The sequence below is a fragment of the Lissotriton helveticus genome, chromosome 4_1, assembly GCF_964261635.1.
Source record: "Lissotriton helveticus chromosome 4_1, aLisHel1.1, whole genome shotgun sequence".
NCBI classification, from domain to species: domain Eukaryota; kingdom Metazoa; phylum Chordata; class Amphibia; order Caudata; family Salamandridae; genus Lissotriton; species Lissotriton helveticus.
The window spans coordinates 1,313,284,372-1,313,307,252 of NC_136063.1; the positions used below are offsets into that span (position 1 = coordinate 1,313,284,372).

The window sequence follows — 22,881 nt, forward strand, 5'->3', positions numbered from 1 at the left end:
AACTGACACCTTATCCTACTTGCTTAAGAATATAAAAGGCCTTTAAGGCCAACCTTCTTTAATTTAGACTAGGGAATTTCCTTTATGAGGCTCATTTGCTATATAATCCGCATTATATTTGTAATTCTAACCAGTGCGCTATTATACTATATTTTCAGATATCTATTATTAGATTATTTGAAATTTGCAATAATGATTACTAAACTTTGAATACTAAAACTAATGATCTGAATTGAACAAGTTGTTTTAATATACATCTTAAACTCACTCTAAATCTCTTTGTTCAGGTCTGTGAAACCCCAATAGGACTCCACTGTTTATGGAAAGTAAGATAAATGACAGCTCCTTATCCCATCTCCTTGTCGACTAAAATAGGTCTATACGACCAACAGAGTGGGTAGTCTGATAGTATACCCGACGTTTGAGATACAAATGCCCGCTTTGGCAAAGAGAATTACTAAAGAAGCAACTGAAACCCATAAAATGGCAGACCTGTGTTCATCAACCCTTAATCAACAAAGAGTTTACATAGTCAAAGAAAAACAATTAAAGGAACAGCTCAAATGGAATCCTATGTCCGGACCGGAGGCGAGGATCATGCCTTCTTCCTTTCCTCTATTTCAATCAGCAGTCATTTTCGTTTCAACAAGTACAATAAAAACGAACATTCCCATAAGTACTTGGGAATATATCAAAACTTCACAACCAATCATGAACCAACAGTCCAAACAAAGTCCCTTGTCAGTATTGAAGCTCCCTTTTTCTTCGCTGCTCACAGCCACAGATAAGTCCTTTTTTGATACTGCTCCCTTATGCATGTGAATGGTGTAAAGCTTTGAATAATCCTGATATTTTTAGCGGATTTTACTTTATTGTGTGGGCCGCAGGAAGCTTATGCGCTGCTTATGCAGCCGTGTGTTTATTTTGCTTCGGGGATGGTGCGTGCGGTCCTCTGCCCTCCAGATGTAGCTTTCCTCAGCGTGGCTTTCAGGTGCCGTCAAGAGCCTTGTCCCCGGCCTGGAGACTGATGCCTTGTGCACCACTTTTCTGCCTGACACCCCAAGGGGTCTGTATTTAGTTTTAACTTGACACTCTGCGGGGGTCTGTATTTTCGATCACTATCCACTCGGGCCTCTGTGGGGACACGGCCCACGGCCATACTCCAGCGACCCTAAAGGGGAGTGTTCCCGGGCTTGTACTCTATAAAACTGTGCAGCTTGGCCCACGCAAACACTACTAGACCTTCAGTACTACATCAGGCAACACTGCACCTGTTAGACTACAGAGCTTGGAGCATACATCATGCGCACCATGCCACAAACTTGCTCCAATGGCAGGTGTATACCGTTTTGGTGGAGGGATGCCTGGCTGCCAAGATGACATAACAGACTTCGGACAGAAGGTTGAAAGCTGTCAACTGTTGCTGCTCAATCTCTGCATGAAGGCAGTGTTGACAGGTTCAGGTTGTGAACCCTCCCCTGCTGCAGCAACAGAAGATCCTCCCGAAGGAGCAACCTTATCTGAGGATCGATGGCCATGCTCAACAGCTCAGGATACCAGAGTATCCGAGCCCAGTCCGGAGGTACAAGGAGGACTTGGGCCTGGTCGTTCTTGAGAACTTTGGGCAGGAGTTGTATGGGCAGTTAGGCGTACAGGAGGCCTGAGCCCCACTCAAGACGAAAAGAGTCCCCATGAGACAGCCGCCCTGGAAACTCCAGCGAGCTAAACTGCTGACACTGCGAGTTCTCTGCAGTGTCGAACAGATCTAACCAAGGCTCTCCCCAACCACTGAAAGAGACCTTGCAACACCTCCGGATGGGTATGCCTTTTGTGAGCCGCTAGTCATCTTAGGCTGAGATCGTCCAATCTGGCATTCAGAGTTCCAGTCAGGTGATGAACCACTAGGGAAATGCTCCAACTTTCAGCTATGTCCAGAGACACAAAGCCTCCTGACTCCACCCCACCTCGCCCTGTTTGTTGCAGTACCACATGGAGTGTGGTGTTTTCCGTGAACACCTGCACTAGCCTTCCGTTGATGGAGGGTAGAAAGGCTTTCAATGCCAGTCCAATCGCTCGGAGCTCCATCAGGTTGATGTAGTGTCCGATTCCACCTGAGACCAAAGTCCTCTGATCTCCACCTCTCCAAGATGCCCGCACCAGCAGTGACGCATCTGCACTACTGTTAGATCTGGTTGGGTAAAGAAGAGGGGTTTGTCGCTGACCCAATCACAGTTCGTAAACCACCACTGCAGATATTTTACAGTGCCCTCTAAGATATGTACCATGGTGGTAGATTTCCCTGAAGCTGCGTCCACTGGAACTTAAGATCCCACTGCAGAGCCCACATATGCCAGCGGGCATGTCGCAAGCAGGAGGCCATCAGGCCCAGAAGCATCAAAGTTAGTCTTAACGAAATCTAGGATAGAGGCTGAAACACCTGTATCATAGCCTAAATATCCTGGGCTCGCAATTCAAGAGGATAAGCCCGAAACTGCACTGTGTCCAGAACAGCTACAATGAAAGGGAGCATCTGAGAAGGGGTCAGGTGTAACTTGTGCACAGTGATAGTGAACCTCAGCGAGTGCAGGAGGTCCGCCCTAGTCTGGAGGTGGGAGACGACTGACTGAGATGAGCCCACCTTCAGCAGCCAGTCATTGAGATAGGGGAAGACTGGCACCCCTGATCTCTGCAGATGAGCTGCAACCACCGCCATCACCTTGGTGAACACCTGAGGGGCACTGGTAACACCAAAAGAGAGCAGAGTAAACTGAAAGTGCTTGAGACCTACCTTGAATGGCAGGTAACGTCTGTGGGCAGGAAGGACGGGGATGTGGAAGTATGCATCCTGCAAGTCCAACATTACCATCCAATATCCCAGGTCCAGGGCAGACAGGACTTCAGCAAGCGTGAGCACTTTGAATTTCTCCTTCTCAGGAAGAAACTGAGACACAGCGCAGGTCAAGGATAGGACGAAGGCCTCCGTCATTCTTGGGCTCCACAAAGTAGCGGGAATAGCAACCACGACCTACTTCTGATGTCAACACCCTCTCTATGAATCCATTGGCCAAGAGAGCTGCCACTCCCTGGTGGAGTAGGGAGATCTAGTCCTCCATCAGCCTGTCACAAGAGGGTGGAGGGCTAGTCACGAAAGGGAGGTAGTAGCCCCTTCAGACTATCTGGAAAACCCAGCGGAGGGATGTTATAGACCTCCACTGGTGCAAGTGTTGGCGTATCCTGCCTCGTACTGGGTGCCCATGATGGTCGGAGGTCAAACTATAGAGGCTTGGAGGCTGCGGCTGCCAGCAGAGTGGTAGACTTCTGGCTACCTGACCCACAGGGTCTGTGGGCAACACGTCCTGTGTCACGCAGGGACTGGGAAGTGGGTGTGAGGTGGTGGGTAGAGATGCGAATGGAAGCCTCTTCCGTGGCCACAAAAGGATAGAATGGCACCTGGGGTTGACCTTGAAGCGCTCTAGAGCATTCTGGTGCCAAGTCTGGCTTGTCTAAGAAGAGACAGGAGCCATCAAAGGGTATGTCCATGAGCAAGGCCACGACTTCCCCCGAAATGCCAGCGGTTCTCAACCTTGTGTGGTGCCTAAGGGCCACCGACTATGAAACCATTCTGCCTAGTGAGACAATAGTATCCTTTCAAAAGGGTATGGTGAACTTCGCTGTATCCCTCCCGTCAGTAATAGCTTGGGAGATGGCTTGGGCCTCCTCTAAGACCATAGGTAGCAACTGCACAACAAACTCCCAGAGTGAGTGGGAGTATCATTCCAAAAGGCACGCAGTGTTCACCAACCTTAGTGCCAAACTGGTGGAAGAAAACATCTTTCCCAAGGTATGCAGCCTCTTGGATACCCAGTCTGGTGGAGTGGTAAGGAATGTGCCAGGATTTCGTTTGGAAGTGGAGTCTTGGACCACCAATCTCTCTGTGGTGGGGTGTTGGATGAGGAAGTTGAGGACCCTTAGGGCATGGCGACCGCAGCTGGCAATTGTCCTATCACAGGAGCCCCTCTGCAGGACTTAAACCCAGCTCTGAGTAGGACGTTTGTGAGGGCTTCATTAAAAGGGAAAAGCGGTTCAGAAGAGGTGACTCCCAACTTTAGAACCTCCATCAAGACGTTCGCAGTCACAGCCACGGATGTAAGCTGGAGGGATAGGACCTCAGCCGCCCTCCCCACTAAAAATGAGGCTCCCTCCTCTGTATTTCCAGTAGGAGGAGAGACTAAGCCAGTATCTGGGGTGGTGGCCAATGCCCCGGCCCCCATTAAATTCTCACCCCCTTTGTCCTTGTAGGGGTCAAGGGACTGGTATTCATAAGGGTCTAGTGGCCTGTCCCAATCCTCTCCAAGTCTAAGTCCACATTTATAGGGCTCAGGCTTTGGTATGGATGGAATGCCTCCAGTGGAAGTTGTCTGTTGCCCATTCTGCTCTGTGTCTGAGCCACCCACTCTGGGGAAGTCTGCAGTGTGGCTGGCGCCAGCGAAAGTCGAGATGGCCCAGCAGGCGTCAGTCCCGTCCATGGATCTGGCACCAGAAGCAAACCCAGAGGCGGAAAACCAGTAAGGGCCCTTCCGAACCTCTGGGGCCCGAGTGCACACCAGCGAGAGTTTCCCAACTATGAGGTGCATGGCCTCATAAAACTCACAGAGTTGGGCAGGGTTTGTGTCGGTTGGGAGGCGGGGTAATAAGCCAGGCGCTGGCTCCACTGAGGAGCCAGGCCTCGAATGCATATATTCCCTCATCTCATCAGATGACTTTGTCAGACGTGGCGAAGTTGAAGACTTCTTCGGCTTCTTTTTGTGGCACTTATACGGATGACTACTGGGATCGAGACTATCACGGCATTGCACGTCAAGCAGCAAGGAGCTTGAGGGTCCACTCCTTCAAGACCTTGGGCTGCATAGTACGACAGGTCTTGAAATGATGCTTTTGCTCAAGACACCGAAGGTATACTAGGTATGGATTTGACGTGGACATTTGCGGGTGACAGGTGCCACAGGGTTTAAAACCAGCCTTTCACGTGGACATCCCTACCACACCAGGAAACAAGGTCTTAAACAAATCTTCGACAAAAGGTCGGAAAAGGTCAGTCAAAAAGTGACTAGGAGTAGCTCTTTTCCCAAATCTGCGCTGCCTGGCGCAGAAAGAAAAGAACTAATGTCAGCGCACTGGGGTGTCACCTAGATAGGCACTGAACGCGTCATTTCTGGCACGGACAAGGTAGACACCATGCTACGCCGAATGATTCCACCTACCGGTGTGCATGGGTAGTGGTCACAAAAAAACTTTCCGGATGAAGTCCGACGCCTGGGAAAATTCGACGGTAAGGAATCTACAGCTAGAAGTCTTTAGCAGTTGGTATTGCAAGAGGAATAAAGGATCAGCCTTTCTACTAACGGTTTGGAAAACAAGGGCCTCCTACAGAGTAAATTCTTTGCTTCAATAACTCCATAAGGGCTAAAAGATTTGAAAAGTGATGCAGTAGAGGAATCGGAGGAGCATACTTTTAAAATTGAGCAAGCAAAAGTGGTGTAGAAACAAAATGATGCTGCAAAAGTTGCACATCTTTTGTTTACTGTTTTAGGGAACATTTAACGTCTAGCCTTCAGTCAAAGGTTGTCAAGGAAGCATACCCACTAACAGAGTAATTCCTAAGTAAAATACGTGCCAGACAGGGAGCATGGACTTACAATTATGTTAGAAATTTGGTACCCACTCTGGTAAGAACACTCTGCGCACCAAGTATAAGGAAACAAAATGTTGACTGTTATGCCTAAAACTTTCAAATCCATATTGAGTGCACTGAAATAACAGATCACCGTAAATAAGATTAAAGATATAAGGTACTTTCCTTGTGCGAGGTTTGAGTAAGTAATACTTTCAGAGAGTGATGTATATAAATAACAAATTATTGTCTGGAATAATTAAGTCAATCATTGCTTTAAGAGTGTGATGGGGCGTAACGGGGTGGGGGGCAGAATCCCAAATGCTAGAATACAGCAAACAATAAAGCATGTTATACCATTAAAAATCATCTTTTAAATGGCTCCTACTTGAACCCTGATTTCGTAATTGGAAAAGGACACAAAAATGCATGCAAAACCATTTCCAGATAGTGTATTACTATTTTCTCATTGATGTTGAGCATAACATGGTTTTTATTACCGACAGCTACTGTCCTAAGCACAATAATACAGTTGTTACTTTTATTGACATAGCTCAGGAAAAACAAAGGTCATGGTTGGTTATTTTCCTTGATGTTGAGAAAGCTTTTGCAGTGGATTAGCGGTAGTTTCAGTGGACTCTACTGGGGAAACCTAGCTCTGAGAGAATGTTTAGAGGGTGAATATAAGCATCTATAGCATGCTTATAAATAGAACCAGAATCTGGCTACACTTCTGATCATTCAAATATCTAAGCGAGGTTCTTCCATTTGTTTCCTTAATTTGCACTTTAGGAAGTGCTTTTATTGTGAAAAATACTAATATTTTACAAACATTTGCCAGACAATGATTGAATCAACAATGATGTGGAGATTTACACTAGTAAACTTACAATGAGCGCAATGGCTAAAATCCCACAACAATGTTGCAATTAGTCAAGAAAAATGATTAACTAAACAATAGGAGCATCCTAAAACGTCAACTGCTTCACAGAGGAAGGTTTTGAGATAATTCCTTCTTAATGAATCACTCATCATTATTTTGGGTGAAGAAAGATAAAAATGCATGATTGGAAATGTGCCATGGTTAATATTCCATGTCGAGTTTTATTTGAAAGAACAATAATTTTGTTGACGTTCAATGATGCAAATATATAGAAAAAAAGTATAAAATATATCAAAATATAGGATGATGCATTAAGCATGCATGGGCCAACAGGATAAATGCAATGCCGGTATCTCAAACTGAAGTTCCTAATGCACTGTGGGGAAAACAGAACTCCCGCAAAGGAGTCGAATAACTGAAATAATGTCCCTTTAATAGATAAAATCATTAATAAATGCTGATGCTATGTATTAGTTTTCTAAACCAGTCTTTTCCAGAGAATTTATTGATCAAGAATGGGATACTGATCTCAGAAGCCCTTCAAATTCCACTGCTGGCCAGTTTCTCATACAATTACTAATCCCGGATTTGTCACAATATAAGATGACACTTAAGAGAATTATATTAAGAAATGCTATATGAAGAGCTTAGGGCTGGTCACTCAAGCCTAACACTCAATAGTTGAGTCTCTAAATTAATGATTTATAACATTCTTATTTGTTATGTCAAGTTTTGATCTTTGGCTGTTACAACAGTATAAATACAGCAGGACCTTAACAAATGTAGGTAATAAAAAAACAAAATGCTGGAACATAGGTGAAGAAAAAATGAACACCAAAGCCCCTCATTCTAAACACTCTAAAAGGGGGGCACTAAATAAATTAAAACACAAAAACAGGTTTCAGGTAACACAAGAGCAAAATGGAATAAAGGATGTTTTTTCCATTTGTGCAATCAAAGGAGCTGAAAGTCCGGGGGAAGGGACTGGGTGTAAGGACTTATGCACAGTACCATTTGCGCACACATTTAATTTTTAACCAATCAAGCTGTGGTTTCTGGCCCCATGCTAGTGTGCTGCCAAGTACTCATTTCCAAACAGAAGACTCCTGGATGTAGTTATACAAGTAATAATGTATTTGTAGAGCAAGATCTTAGTACTGAAAAGTCAAAGATGTGCCTCAAAATGTGTGCAGAGGTACATTTAAAAAAAAGGACAAAAAGAATGGGCTCAATTTGAAGCACAGGGCATTGAACTTTCATCTGTTCACAACAGAATACTCAGTCAGGAATAGAACTGAGTGGAAATATTTGTAGATGGTCATAGTCACATTTCATAGGACATTTTGCAATCACAATACTGTAAAAGCACTAATATTAAATAAACAGATTGTTAAACGAATGACACACTACATACCTTATCAATCATTTTCATCCATTTTGGTAAATCATCAAATGTCTCTTTTTTGGTGATATCATACACCAATATAATTCCCTTGGCACTTCTGTAGTAGGCTGAGGTAATGCTGTTGAATCTCTCCTGACCTGCAGTGTCCCTGAAATATAGCAGCCAGCATTGACACAGGCATTCTTTGAGTTCATGAACAAAACAGATCAACTCAATCTTCATATTTTAGCGTTCATAAATACCAAAATATATTATGGTCAAGCACATATGATGCCCCATGTAACAGCTAATATGCGACCAATCAGGACCAGTGCAACCATCGTCAGGGACAGCAGTAGTGGTAGCGGCTGCAGTATACTGCTGGTGGATGCATCTGCCCTCTGAAGGACACGTCTAAAGGAGAGTGATGAACATGCAGTCTGTTAAGATATGAAAGACAAAGACAGTGATAGGCAAATCAATAGGACAAACAGCATGCACGTCCTTGATACTATTAGACTGCTGGTTACAAGTTAGATGACAATGTGGGATAAAACATAAAAAACACATTACATTAGATTAATGCTTAGCTGGTTTAATATGGCTGGCTCATTATTAGTGTAAACAAGGATAAGAACACAGTCACACGAAAACACAGAACTAGGGTGGTAAATCACTATTATCAATTAGTTACAAGACAATCTCCTCCCACTATTTGGAATACTGAAGTCATGACAAAGGAAAATGTTAGGTGGGAGCAATACACAGAGTGAAGTAAATCGCTCGCTTTGAGTTCTGAAAGAGAGGGTCTTTAAAAGATAATAACTATTCAATGCAGGTTATGAGACTGATGTCCCCTACAGGAATTGATGTACATCCCTGAAAACTATTTTGTTCAGTACTGCAACCACCCATGTCTTAACTGGTCAAAGTCACAACTATTCGGGACTCAATCTAAGGGAAGCCCCGCAAGGGGGAAGTGTACTTCTTAGATATCCATAAAGTACACCCAACAGTCCTCAGTAAAATAAGAATTTGCTGCACTCAACCTGCAAAGATCTGTAAATTATTTGAGAAAGTCAATTTTACTCCTTTGGGATACATGGTATTTTGAACACAGTACTTTTATTGTACTTCCATTTTTGTTGTCGTTCAAAGATCATGTTTACTCATGTTCTAGATAAGCACCATACCAACTCCTGTTAACTTTTTTAAAATCAGAGCCACAGGTTCTAAAAGGAGGGAGTAGGTTTACTATTTACAAAAGGAATTTGGGACTCCGAATGCTACCGCTGATTTCCCGACACGCTCTGATCGATAGTAACCAAGAGTAACAGAGCCTACATATGAGAGCAAAAGACTGGCCTCAGATATGCTTATAAGCCGTTAAAGTTCCGTAACCCTTGATATTGCAAATAACTCCCAACAGCAATATCTCTGCCAATCGGCTACCACACTAGTGCTGATCCAACAACGAGCCACAAGTGCCATTGGTACAAATGACCAAACTAAATTTTTTTATAGAAATCACACTTTCTGGGATCCAATAGATTTCCAAGAGAAAAAGTAAAGCTGCAGCTTGTGATGGGTTATGCTGTAGCTTGATCTCAGAGTTGAAAAATGTCAAGGAGCTATACATGGACACTGGAAATAGAGCGTCTTCCAGTTTAGGGTCCTGGTGTTTCGTGCCTGCAGTTTCCACCTACATAGGAAGCCGAAGGTTCCCAAGCCAATAAAAATTTACCTTAATCAGTTGCTGAAATGACAGCTTGTCCACGTGTTTCCCTAGAAGTGGGAGAAGTGGAAATCTTGCCCCAATTCTCAAATGGTGCACCCTGACAAACCAAACTGGTTTAAGGAGCTTGAGTTTGATGTCTCTTGTTGCCTTCTGCAGGTCTTACCAAAGGGAATGTCCAGCACAGCTAAAAGACTGCCCGGAAGCTCACAAAAGAAATTATTTGTAAACCACGATAACTGACATGGTGAAGACCACTGCTTCCTCCAAACTGTATATTCCTTGGAGTAATCTTATTTGCAATTTTATTGTCGTAGCACCGTAAGTATATCTGTAGAGTTCCTTCAGAGAACAGTGATAACAAGCCCGAAGGACTGTTAGTCAGTAGATGCAGGAATTTGAAATCTGCTTTTAGGCCATTACCTACATGAAAGATCTACAGAAAAGGTTATTGGTAGCATTTTCCTGAATGCAAGACGATTTTCTTGGCTACGGATGGGCAGGCCCAAGGCTCCAAGTCTGGCACCCATGACCAAGAGTATGTGACAGCCTAATGTAGCTCACCTGAAAGTCTGACAGCAGTGCCCAGACCTTCGGCCTCCAAATCTAGGTAGAAAACTCTTCTTTGCTATAGAACTGGAGCTGCCCTCCCACTGACCAGAAATAGCGCTCCCCTACCTGAGAGCGCCGTGACTCGCTCCTCTCTTCGAGCTGAGTGGTCGCTCCCAGTGTCCCCTGCTGACATTTGGTATCGTAGCGCTGCTTTGCTTCAGATATTGCCAATTGATATTGCCTGCTGTCTGCCTGACTGCCGCTTTGCTTGATTTGCACTTTGGTTAATTAATACTGCTGTATTCACTTTGGTCGCGCGTCTGCCTCTAGCGCTCCGCTGTGCTCCCCCCTCCGCCTCCATTTTGATTGTTGTTGTCGTCCTCGTGTGCCCGCCCCGCCTCCCAGCTGAGCCGCCCTCGCCCCTCCCCTCCACTATCCGTATATGACAGTTCTTCCCGCGCGCAGCGTTCACGCGCAGCGACCGCGCCCCAGCCGCGCCGAAGGTGCGCCAAAGGTAAGCCCGTCCGCGCCTGGACCGCACCCAGCGCCAGACCCCCTGCCCCTCGCGCTGCCCAGCCCTCCCGCATTACCTACGATGCCACCACCCTCCTAACCGTCAACCCCGGCCGTTCCCCCAACTGCGTCCAAGCCGCCCCCGGACACACCCATGGCCCTTTCTCATGCTACTCCTGCAAATTCATCGGTACCGTCACCAACTCCGCTACGATCACACCTCTGATTCTCGACACCAACCACCTACAATGCATCCTTCTCAACACCCGATCGGTCCACAGGCACGCCATTGACCTATGGAATCTACTAGACACCATCTCTCCAGACGTCGCCTTCCTAACAGAAACATGGATGAACGCTTCCTCCGCCCCAGACATCACCATTGCCATCCCTGAAGAATATAAGATCACACGCAAGGACCGTACCGGCCACACAGGAGGAGGAATCGCTATCGTCCATAAAAAATCTATCCACATCTCAACCAGCTCTGACGTCAATCTCGCCAACTCTGAACACCTTCACTTCCAGATCCACATCGACCCCAAGACCACACTCAGAGGCACCCTCCTCTACAGACCACCAGGACCCCGCGCAAAATTCAGTGAAGACATCACGGACTTCATCACTCCACACGCGCTCCCCTCCAAAGATTACATCCTTCTGGGAGACCTCAACTTTCACCTTGAAAAGAACAACGACCGCAACACCACCACCCTCTTGGACAACCTCGCCAACCTCGGACTTAAACAACTGGTCACTTCCCCCACCCACATCGCAGGTCACACACTCGATCCCATCTTCACCTCCAGCAATCACGTCTCCTTCAGCCACACTACGGATCTCCTCTGGACTGACCACAGCTGCGTTCACTTCACCTACAACAAGCCGAAACCCATCAACCACCCCCAACCAACTCTGCAAAGAAACTGGAACAAAATCACCATCGACCAGATCTCCTCATCGCTCCTTCTAAACACCCCAGCCCACTCCTCTAACCCAGACCAAGCCGCCACCAACTTCACCCTATGGTTATCCAACAGCGCCGACATCCTAGCACCACTGAAAAAACGTCAAAGCAAACCTGGCAGCAAGAAGGCCTCATGGTTCAACGATGATCTTGAGAAGTCCAAGAAACTCTGCCGCTCCCTTGAAAAGGCCTGGAAAAAAGACCCAACCACTAGCACCAAGGACGCCTTCAAAAACGCCACCCGCACACACCACCAACTAATCCGAAAGGCCAAGAAAACAGCATTCAAGGATCGACTAGACAACAACGCCCACAACAGCAAGGAACTTTTCAACATCGTCAAGGAATTTACCAATCCCTCGGCCAACTCCAACGACATCACCCCCTCTCAAACCCTCTGCGACTCCCTGGCTTTATTCTTCCACAACAAAATTGCAGACATCCACAACAGCTTCGACAACCAACCCGGAGACCAACCCACCCAACCATATGCTGAACATTCTCCCCCCTTGAACACCCTTAACGACTGGAACCCAATCTCCACTGAGGACACCATCCGCCTGATGAACTCCATCCACTCAGGATCCCCCACAGACCCATGTCCTCACCACATCTTCAACAAAGCAGACTCCATCATAGCACCGCACCTCCGAGACGTCATCAACTGCTCCTTCAACTCCGCCACCTTCCCGGAAAGCTGGAAACACGCTGAACTCACCGCCCTTCTGAAAAAAAACCACAGCGGACCCCACCGAACTCAAAAATTACCGCCCCATCTCGCTCCTTCCTTTCCCGGCCAAAGTCATCGAGAAAGCTGTCAACAACCAGCTCGCCGCCTTCCTCGAAGCCAACAAATCCCTCGACTCCTCACAGTCTGGCTTCCGAGCAAAACACAGCACTGAGACCGCCCTCATCGCAGCAACAGACGACATTCGAACTCTACTGGACAATGGAGACACAGTCGCCCTCATCCTCCTCGACCTCTCTGCAGCCTTCGACACAGTCTGCCACAGCACCCTTTTACAACGCCTCAGAAACATCGGAATACAAGGAAAAGCACTTGAATGGATCAACTCGTTCCTCACCGGAAGAACCCAGAGAGTCCGCCTTCCACCATTCAAGTCCGAGGCCACTGAAGTCATCTGTGGCGTACCACAAGGATCCTCACTCAGTCCCACCCTCTTCAACGTATACATGAGCCCCCTCGCGGCCATCGCCCGCCAACACAACCTCAACATCATCTCTTACGCGGATGACACTCAACTGATCCTTTCTCTCACCAATGACCCCAGCACCGCCAAAACTAACCTACACGAAGGAATGAAAGAAGTTGCCGAATGGATGAATCACAGCCGTCTGAAACTGAACTCAGATAAAACAGAAGTCCTCATCTTAGGTACATCCCCCTCTGCATGGGACGACTCTTGGTGGCCGGAAGCCCTTGGAAAAGCACCCATCCCGACAGACCACGCACGTAACCTAGGCGTTATCCTGGATTCTTCACTTTCAATGAACAGACAAGTCAGCGCCGTCTCCTCATCCTGCTTCAACATTCTTCGCATGCTCAAAAAAACATTTCGCTGGATCCCCACCGAAACCAGAAAAACAGTCACCCATGCTCTGGTCACGAGCCGACTGGACTACGGAAACACCCTCTACGCAGGTACTACCGCTAAACTCCAGAAAAAACTCCAACGAATCCAAAACGCCTCAGCCAGGATCATATTAGACATCCCGCGTAACGAACACATCTCTGGTCACCGGAAAAACCTCCACTGGCTACCCGTCAATAAGAGGATCACTTTCCGACTGCTAACCCACGCACACAAATCACTCTACGATATCGGACCAGAATGCCTCAACTCACGACTGTCCTTCTACACCCCCTCCCGACATCTACGTTCTTCCAGCCAAGCCCTCGCCACTGTACCTCGCATCAACAAGACCACCATGGGAGGTAGATCCTTCTCATACCTGGCAGCTAAAACATGGAACTCACTCCCCACTTACCTTCGCCTTACCCAGAACCACCTAGCATTCAGAAAACAACTTAAAACGTGGATATTTGACAAGTAATCCTCCCCCCCTCCCTAAGCGCCTTGAGACCCTCTGGGTATGTAGTGCGCTATATAAATTCTTTGACTTGACTTGACTTGAGCTGACAAGCATTCAATGAAAGACAACAAGAAAACAAAAGAATGTCTCGCTAGATAAACCTTAAGAGAACATCGTTAGCAGAGTACATTTGCAAAATAATACAACAGCACTACAGGACCCAGTCATGTCTAGTCAGCCTAAAGCAAAACAAGCATTTGCAATGCAATAGGTCTCGCATTTGCAAGATTTTTAGCTATTGGCATCGTAAATGACAATGCCTTTTATTTATGTGTTCAAAAAATCGGCAATAATAAAAGGCATTGTCATTTACAATACCAATAGGTCAAAGTTTCGAAAATTCAAGACCTATTGCATTTCAAATGCTTGTTTGCTCAAACCCTCTACAGTGACCTAGATGAGAAGTGTTTTTATAAAACGTATACATAATTTAAATAAGTATCCCATATGCGTTTTTCCTTCTGCAAATCAGTAGGACCTTGAGCCTCAGTCCAAATGGTTGCAGTGAGATGAACCTGGACTACAGCTCACAGAATTCACTGGACGGTTGTGAAAGTCCAGAACTGGGACACTGACGGCCTGATAACAGAGCCATCTGGCAGCCTCTCTCGCGTGGCAAATGCCCTCCTGTCTATCCTGTCTATCCCTGGTCTATTCTTTCTTTACTGCCCAGGTTCACCCTGAGCAGCAGGAGTCTGACCAAGCACAAATCGTGAAATTCTGATGCAAACTCTGCCCCTCTGTAGGAGGAGGGACACTTGCAAATCTCTAAATAAAACAACTGAACTGGCGAATTTTTCAAATTTCCGGTGCACACAGCCTGCAGTGTAGGGGGCAGGAGGGGGCCCGGATACGACAATAAGCGCTATATAGATACAATTACAATTTATATACGGAATTAAAAGCCTCCCGTTATACTTTTTGCCCTCTCGTCACTTTAGTATATTGGTCTTTCTCTGTAGCTTCGGCACGTGGACGCACCGTACCTGGGTAGTTGTACACTTCAGAAAACAAATAAAAACAAATTAATTATCTGCTTTTCATCGTATCTAAGGGGTACCCATGAGATATTTACACCTCCCTCAGTCCTGTCTCGCAACGGTCCTTACTGATATCGAGGTGGGCACATCGCCCCGCAGCAAACATGTGACAAAGATGGAAAACCTACACCCAGCCAACATCTTAAGCTTTTTCTTGCAGCTTCGCCTACTAAACAGGTGGTCAAAAACAAGGAAGAGTCTGTGGCCACGTCAGGACTTCATTTCATTCGCCTACCGGGTCTTTTTCATTTTCCGAAATAATGTAGCGGCCTCGCTGTAGATCCCTTTGTTTTCGTGCATATTGAGTGATGTTGACAGAGGATGTAGCCTTACGGCTAGAGCTGCCGACTTTGGAACTGGGAAACCGGGATCGAGTCTTGGCAACAACGCTCAACATCCTGTGATTCTGGGCACATCACTTCATTATTAAATAATACATGTGTCCTTATGTAACGTAACTGGTGCTCATGTAGAGCGCTCTATGCCTTCCAGTCTAGTTCGCGCTATATAAATGTGCCCACAAAAAAAATTAGGGCAGGAACGGGGCTCCCTTCACGGAATACCATTTTATGTTTGCAGGTTTATTATACAGTGCAAACTTGGATAAAGGGCATTCAAGTGATTTTATTAAGGGGGTGGGACGTTTAATGTTCTGCCGAGAACCATAACATGTCGAGCCAAGCCTGGAGCTCGAACCTTGCATCTCCATTCCAAAGTCAACAGCTCATGCACTACTCCACAACTAATCCCCATATCGTGTTGAGATCCCGTAAGTGGTAACATTCCTGCGGGTACAGTGGAGAGGGCAGCAGGGGTATTACCATTGTGACCTTCAAGGGCAGGCGAGGGAGACCCTCCCAATCCGCAGCCAGATCTTGAACTGGCTCCTAGAGGCACGTTAGTTTAAAGATCAGAATTATTCTCAATTTTCAAGTATTTGACAGAAACTCTTCAGCTGAACTTTGAGACTTTTTTTGTTTGTTTGTAAATCTGTCAAAAGTAACATGTTTATAAAGCCCTGGGTTTCTGCAGAAAGCTTTAAATATTGGACACTACGTGCTCACGTGGGCGTTGAATGCAGCATCAGTAGAAAGCATGCAAATGTGGTCAAGGGTATCAGCCATTGTTTAAGGCAAACGCGGTACTACAAAAAAAAGTGCTTCGCGACTAATAAAGAGACACGGTCTCCCGCCGCAAGTAAAAGATGAAATCCCGGTGGGCGGGGCCAAAAGCAGACAGGGTGGCAACCCTCAGTGTAATGATTGCCTCCGGTGCAATCAGACTATGTTTTGCATCATCCATGACGCAAAACTACGCGCACCAATCAAAATTGTAGGCGGAGCTGCGACACGACTTCTGGAAACGTATCGATTCCAAGAAGCCCTCGCATGGCAAGAGCAACGCATGCGCTGCTCACGCCAGGAGAGACATAAAAATGCAAATGGCAGTTTTCAGTCAACAGACTTCGGAACCACCTAACTTTCGAAAGGCAAAAAATTCAACTAAGCATCAACCATCGATCATTTTGAAAATGGCCACTTGAGGATTTCTCAAAATATGGAATTGGAAGGAGCTACACGGAACAAAAACATTAAAATACTTTATTTTAGCAATGCAGAATTTTTACATGTATCGCAATGCTAATAAAGGTTTGTTCTTCATTTTTTAATATGGTACCATTTAACTGTTTCATGACATGCTCCACAATGTGAATTAAAGCCCAAGGCAAGTCACAGACAACGCCAGCTTACTTAGCCAAGGTAGTAAAGGGAGGTCTGCCCTGATGTATACTCAAATGTATCAACAGTCAGGATATTTGGCTTTGGATCAAATCTGGATGCCCAGTACCTTCTTGGTACCTAAAGGAAAATAACGCTTAGAGGCAAATGTCTGAGAAAGAGATACAGTGCCAGGCTTAAGAGAAACCTGAAGGTGAAATCTGAAATCCGGGTTGAGGTCGGCAAACAGAATAGACATCAACATCTTTGAATGAGAAGAACAGAGGATACAAAAAGTACAATATATATATATAGAATGAGCAATAGGGCAGTCTCATTCGCCAGCAAACACATTACTTAAACAAAACTGAATATTGTTTCTTCTGTCTCAAGAAAGGTTCTGTGGTAAGCATACATTAGAAGAAAAATCCCATTATATTACCTGATTTAGAGCCAGCATAACCTCAGCTATTGAAACAGCCAATATTCTGACCACAGTTTTCCAGACAGGGACACAGATGAGGGATGAAGGCATGCTACAAATAATCAAGCAATGGGTGAAGTCGAAAGAGTAAGTAGTTAACCAGGACGGGTGCAAATCATGAACACAGCAAAACATTCAGGTGGGTGACATTCTAAAGCAGTTAGTAAGATGCAGTGACTATATTTCATATATGCGGTACATTACATTATTTCTGATAACCAGATGACAACAAATTTTCAGTCAGCATGCCATTTTACTTTGCATACACCGAATTTGCGGTTTAACTTGAAAGATATCGGAAACCTAATCTTTGGCACAAAACACAACACAAAGTGGTTATAAGCACAAACAAAAGGGTTTCCGGAGAAAACAGGCAAACAAATTGAAAAATGAAGGTGTTAAAAGGCTCAAAGACATTATGACTGCTCACAATATTATGACTGGTGCTTGAATAAACGTGTTGCTGTGACAAAAAAATACTAAATTAATCTTGCTTGTCTTCTTCCTATACCTTGTTGCAGATGTCTATGTGGAAGACTTTAATGTCAACATGGCACAAGGTTCAGCCAACGTTTTCCTGAAGTCAGACATAGATTGATTATGTTAAAAACCTATCCTCCTTCACCTTGAGTAACTCATTAGTCCTCGCCTACCCTTTCAGACCGAAACGTGATTGATGCAACAGTGGCTACACATGGCGACAAAGGGACACCAGGTAGGGCAGGCCACCAAGTAGGGCATGCTCAGAGTAGAACACTGCCCTTCCAAAAAACCTGGTTCGATTAAACAACCACCAGTCACTGGCTCTGCAAATGGTGTATTTGTTCATAGAATGTTACCATTTTCCTGGGAGGGATTAAACACGATAAATAGAATCATCCTAAAACAAGAGAGCAAATAATCTGTGAAGAATAGAGATTAGAAATATTAAGAGTATTAGGTCTAATAAATACAGGGCCCTAACTATTTGGTTTTGTTTATATGGGTTGGTATAAGCCTTTTTGCCTATTCAAAGAACCTCTTATCGTACATATTTACATGTGTATATTGACTTGCTAAGTATTGTGGTGTGGGTTGGGCAAGTGACCATTAGATCACTCTCAAAATGACTGAAAATAACTAAAACAATATGGATTGTTGGGGGATTCTGAACAGCACTGCATGATAAACTTGTTGACCGAGAACCAACGTGCAGCAAAACAAATGTCAGCCACTGTAGAATACGCGTATTTTTGACTGTTCTAGTGTCTGCACGCCACCACCCCCTTGATTGTTTGTTTTAGCTATAGCAACGGATGCACATTTGCTGTTTTAGCTTACCCTTTATACATGTAGCTTACTCAGTTTCTCACAATTATTTTAGCTAGCAATCTTTGTTTTCAGAAGGTGCAGCAAGAATAGAGCTTCATGACTGCACCAGGAGAGGCTGGACTCCACTTTGATTAAAAAAAAAAAATCCTTGATTTCTCCTCCCCACCTCATATATTGGTGGTGTGGCAACCAACGATGGTCACAAAGTCTCCTTCTCTAAAGACTGGCAGTAAAATAAAAACGCAGCATGCGCAACAGCGCAGCAAACGTGTTGCTGTCATGCCTTTGGCCCACCTCTGGCAAGAATGACTTTGTCCATTTATACACTGGCTGTACAAGCCACAAGGCATGGACATTGATTTTGGTATGTGTTAAAACTACTCCCCTTCCAAGCTTCTAGGTGTTTAAGCTAGTAACCTTCCTCTGGGTATTCTAACTTGTCCAGACATGGTAGTTCCGTCAACATTTCTAGATGCCAAGAAATCCCCCTCATATTGCATTAAGCCTTCTTAGTTTCTCAATGGCAGTCCTGTTCACTCATATACCCCAATTCTTAGAACACTGAATGAACAAAAAGTCTTACTGAGGAAAGATCATTAGACTTCTGAAACGTGGCTGCACAAAGTTTCTGACTCATGCATTGTGCTTGCAGTGCCCAAAGGCTACCCAACTTTTACAGTGGACCAGGACTCCCAAAAGGGTGGCCATCTCACTATTATGAGCTGTACGTCTTTATGGATTTCTATTATCACAACTACAGCCTTTAATGGCTGGTGAACTTCTAATTGCTCAATGCAAGCCAGCGGACTCTTGTAGCCAACTGATTGCTTGGTTTATCGACCCCTCCCCAGGTATGGATTTACTGTTTTTCTTAGCTCCTCTTATAGTCAAAGTCCCCTCCTCTATGCTAGTGGGCAACATTCATTTCTGGGCTGACGTACCCACGCATCCTGAGGAAGCTCAGCTGCACGAGCTATGTGCCATTTTCGATTTCAAATAATGTATTAATCTTCCCAATGACTCAGCTGCCCATATTCTCGATTATGTTTCTACCCCTACAAAGTTATTTTCTTTCACTGATGTTACACAGCTACTTTGGACGGACAACAATCCGGTCAGTTTTAACCTCTATTTCTTGGTCTGTCTTGAACAAGGCTCACTGTGATATTATGAGAAAGAGATGGTCTCTCTTTAGCCTTGAAAAACTGGAACTTACCCGTATTAGTCCCCCGATAGTGTATTCTGATTTGAATACAAGATCTAAGTGAGTCTTTGCACAAATAACATGATATATATGATTATACTAATAATCCAAAGTCAGCCATTGGTTTTAACAAAGTGTGAGAGCTACCTTTCTCAGACCAATCACAAAAGCTCTTTGATTCAGAATGATGATGAACTTGTCAGCCACAGGAGGAAGACATGAATTCTGGTGTGCCATGTAAAAAGAGTATGCCCTGCAGGCAACACTGGAACATCAGAACATGTCCCAGCTCCCTCAGTAAGCAGAGAGAAGAGAAGGGATCTCACATGAGAATGGTCTTATGAAAACTAGGTGAAGCTTTTTCCACAAAAAATTGAATCAGCAGGATGGTCTATAACCCTAGTAAGCATGCATAAGCAGAATCTGTCCACTGTACGCAATGGCCACAATAGGGCTTTTCTCATCAATTTCTGGTATGCCGCACATACCTAAAGCCGTACTGCTTTCTAATTTAATCTTCCGCAATTGAAGGGGTAGTTTTTAAGAGATTTACTAATTTAAATCAGATGCGCCAGAAGAGCAAATAGTGTTTGCAGTCTTTGTGCACAGCTTATAGTTTTGTCTGCCTTCCTAATAAAAGTCCATGTCTGGATCCAACAAACAGATCGAGAACCAAAAGTGCACTGTCAAGACTACATAGCACTACAGAGCTCTACTATTAGCACACAGCCAAATCTGTATGCAGAGCAGTCGGCTGTGTTAAAATCGGTGTGCCTAAGACCACGGCACTCTTCATCACAGTTGTTGGAGTATGGCATCCTTAATACTGCTGAAACATAACTGTTTTTATTGTAAGGAGCTTACACTGTGGATTTTTGTGTGACCAAACTGCATCAGCCTCTCGCATGCAATAATATTAATACTTGAAGATATACACCTCTGCAAAGGATAAATAAATTATTAAGATTCATTTCCAATGCACCATTTGAAACATGGAAATTGGTCTTGGAAGTGGGACAACTTTTTATGCTTGCTTAATTATTAACAACCTAAATGTGCCAGGCTGCAGCAGAAGAAGGCCAACAGCATACTAAAGACTTCTGCCTTTGTATCCTACCCTGCAGTGTTACACCTGATAACATGAGCAATTAGTTTCCTTTTGTTTGCAGCAGAGGGTGGAGCATTTTATGGGTAAGCATGATTTTTCCACTTCCTTTTCCATTTGCACTCCACAGGTCTGCAGCACTTTTGAAGACATTATGTTGAGACAACAAGGCCTCCAGCAGAGATGGTCTTGTAAGAGAAGTCTCTTTGTCATGCTGAGACGAGCTTGCATTTACTTGCTCCAATACGGGTCTCCTCCTAAATCTTCAAGTGTTAGGCCTTCTGGGTTTAGCGTGTAGGGCATAGTATGATCACCCTGTACGTCAACCTACTCCATCTATGTCTAGGGGGGGGGTAATGAACCTACTGTAGGTGCTGGTAATTCTACCTCACTATCACATGTTTGCCTGTTGTGACCTGCCTTTTTTTGGTACCGCTGGAAAGCATCAAAGGCTTTTTAAAATATTTTTTTTAGTAACTTTTTCCAAGTTAGTTTCTCTTGGTTAGACTACTAACCTCGAAGAAAAAAATTAGTTCTCTTTGGATCATTCAATTTTTAATCCCATCATCCTCTATCTTCATTTGAAGTACAGGCATGGCCCTCTGGTTTTGACAGTCTGTGGAAGTGGTGCTGTGGCTCTTTGTAATCTTTGGTACGTCTAATTTTGGAGCAAGAAAAGGTTTCATATTTCGCAAAAAAAAAAAAGCATCAACAAGTTCTTGTAAGCCTTCAACCTTTGATGTCGTTTTCAATCTTGCAGATGCAATTTTGTGCTTAGAAGCCATCTTTTTTCGACAGCAATGGCTATTCAGAATTAGATATTGCCAGTTTGAGTATTTTTGAAAGTGACAAAAAGCCCTTTGAAAAAAAAATTCTCCATATTTGTGAATTTCACTGTGGGTTTAATTTCACCCCATGCTTCTTTTGCCTATTTCGTGATTATTGTATCCTTCTTCAGAGGCAAAACACAATTTCTGCAAATTCAGCTCCGAATGCACAAAGATTGCTGGGATCTGATTTTTACGCTATGCCCTTAGAGCAGGGATTATCAACCAGTTCTGCAATAAGATCTACTTGTATGCAAAGACCATCATCCTGCGCTACTAAGGGGCTGATTGTGATACGGGTTGGAAATGCTTCCCGACCGAATCGGGTTGGAAATGGTTTCCGACCCACTCGGATCGGGAGAGTCCGACCGACCAAGTACGATGCATCTGGATGCTTCCAGATACGATTTGGTTGGACTCCCATTGACTTCAATGGGAGCACATGTTCCTAACGCATCATAATTGGGCACTGGGTCACTCCCGATCCTTTTTGGAAGGAGCAAATGCCATTAGGAGGCCTTCCTAACCGCATCAGAATCAGGCCCTGGGCGGGAATCCTTTCCAACCCGCATCAGAATCGGGCCCTAAGTGTTGTAATAGTGACCACATCAGTCAAGAAGACATTGCTGGCCAGCTTATTCATGATTAGTAGCAGAAAGCATCTTGGTGCATCAGGCAGGATTGCCAGTAGGAATGTAAGAAGGCTTTGTCAAGGTGAAGTGGCTCTACCTGACTAATACATAACCACTATATTGCCATTGGCAGACCAAGGTAATATTGCTGCATAGGTCTCCCCTATGCCACATGATTTCAGTCAAATATCAGGTCATAACTGCTGAAAATATACGCATTTTCATCTCAAATACACTCAAGATTTAGATTTTCAAGCAAAAGCTGTTCATTTAGTAGGATGGGCTGCATAAAAATAGATACTTTCAAATAGCGGGACAGCGGTAGCTCACGCGGCACTCGTTGGAGAATCCTGCCTTAGAGGGTCAAAGGCTGTTGATCTCTTACTTTTAGAGCATGTGGTTTCATTTTTAAACAAGAAAACAATCCTTGACCATATCTTCACAAAACAGACGCGAGCTGCACACCATCTGCATGTCACGCGACACAAGTTTTCCATGACAAACAGGGCAAAGCATAAAAGGTGCTCTTTCCATAACTAAATATGCTGAAAAGGCACTGAAAAAAACCACATAGAAAATATATCTGTAACCATTTATATTCTACAACCTGTAACTTTTTTTGTATACTAATTTTGAAAATCGAGTCTAGTTTTAGTTTTGTAATGGCTTGCTTCCTGGAGACGTATCTAGCATCTCCGCTGACAAGATCTGTACGTATTTCGTTGCTTTATAAACTTTTT

The 22,881-nt window shown here is 44.6% G+C and overlaps 1 protein-coding gene across 2 annotated transcripts in view; it reads right to left on the reverse strand.

Moving 5' to 3' along the window:
- RAB12 (RAB12, member RAS oncogene family) overlaps positions 1 to 22,881 on the reverse strand; it is a 170,512-nt gene that overhangs the window by 38,254 nt on the left and 109,377 nt on the right. Inside the window, exons 3-5 of one of the 2 annotated variants that reach the window (XR_013610594.1) lie at positions 17,021 to 17,114; positions 8,202 to 8,352; positions 7,969 to 8,107 (exon numbers count right to left, since the gene is read on the reverse strand). Coding sequence is in view for 1 of the 2 variants with exons in the window: in XM_078687881.1 (XP_078544007.1) it covers positions 7,969 to 8,107 (139 nt within the window). In the remaining variant the exon portion in view is untranslated. The remainder of the gene's footprint in view (positions 1 to 7,968; positions 8,108 to 8,201; positions 8,353 to 17,020; positions 17,115 to 22,881) is intronic. The other variant, XM_078687881.1, reaches the window with a different exon arrangement.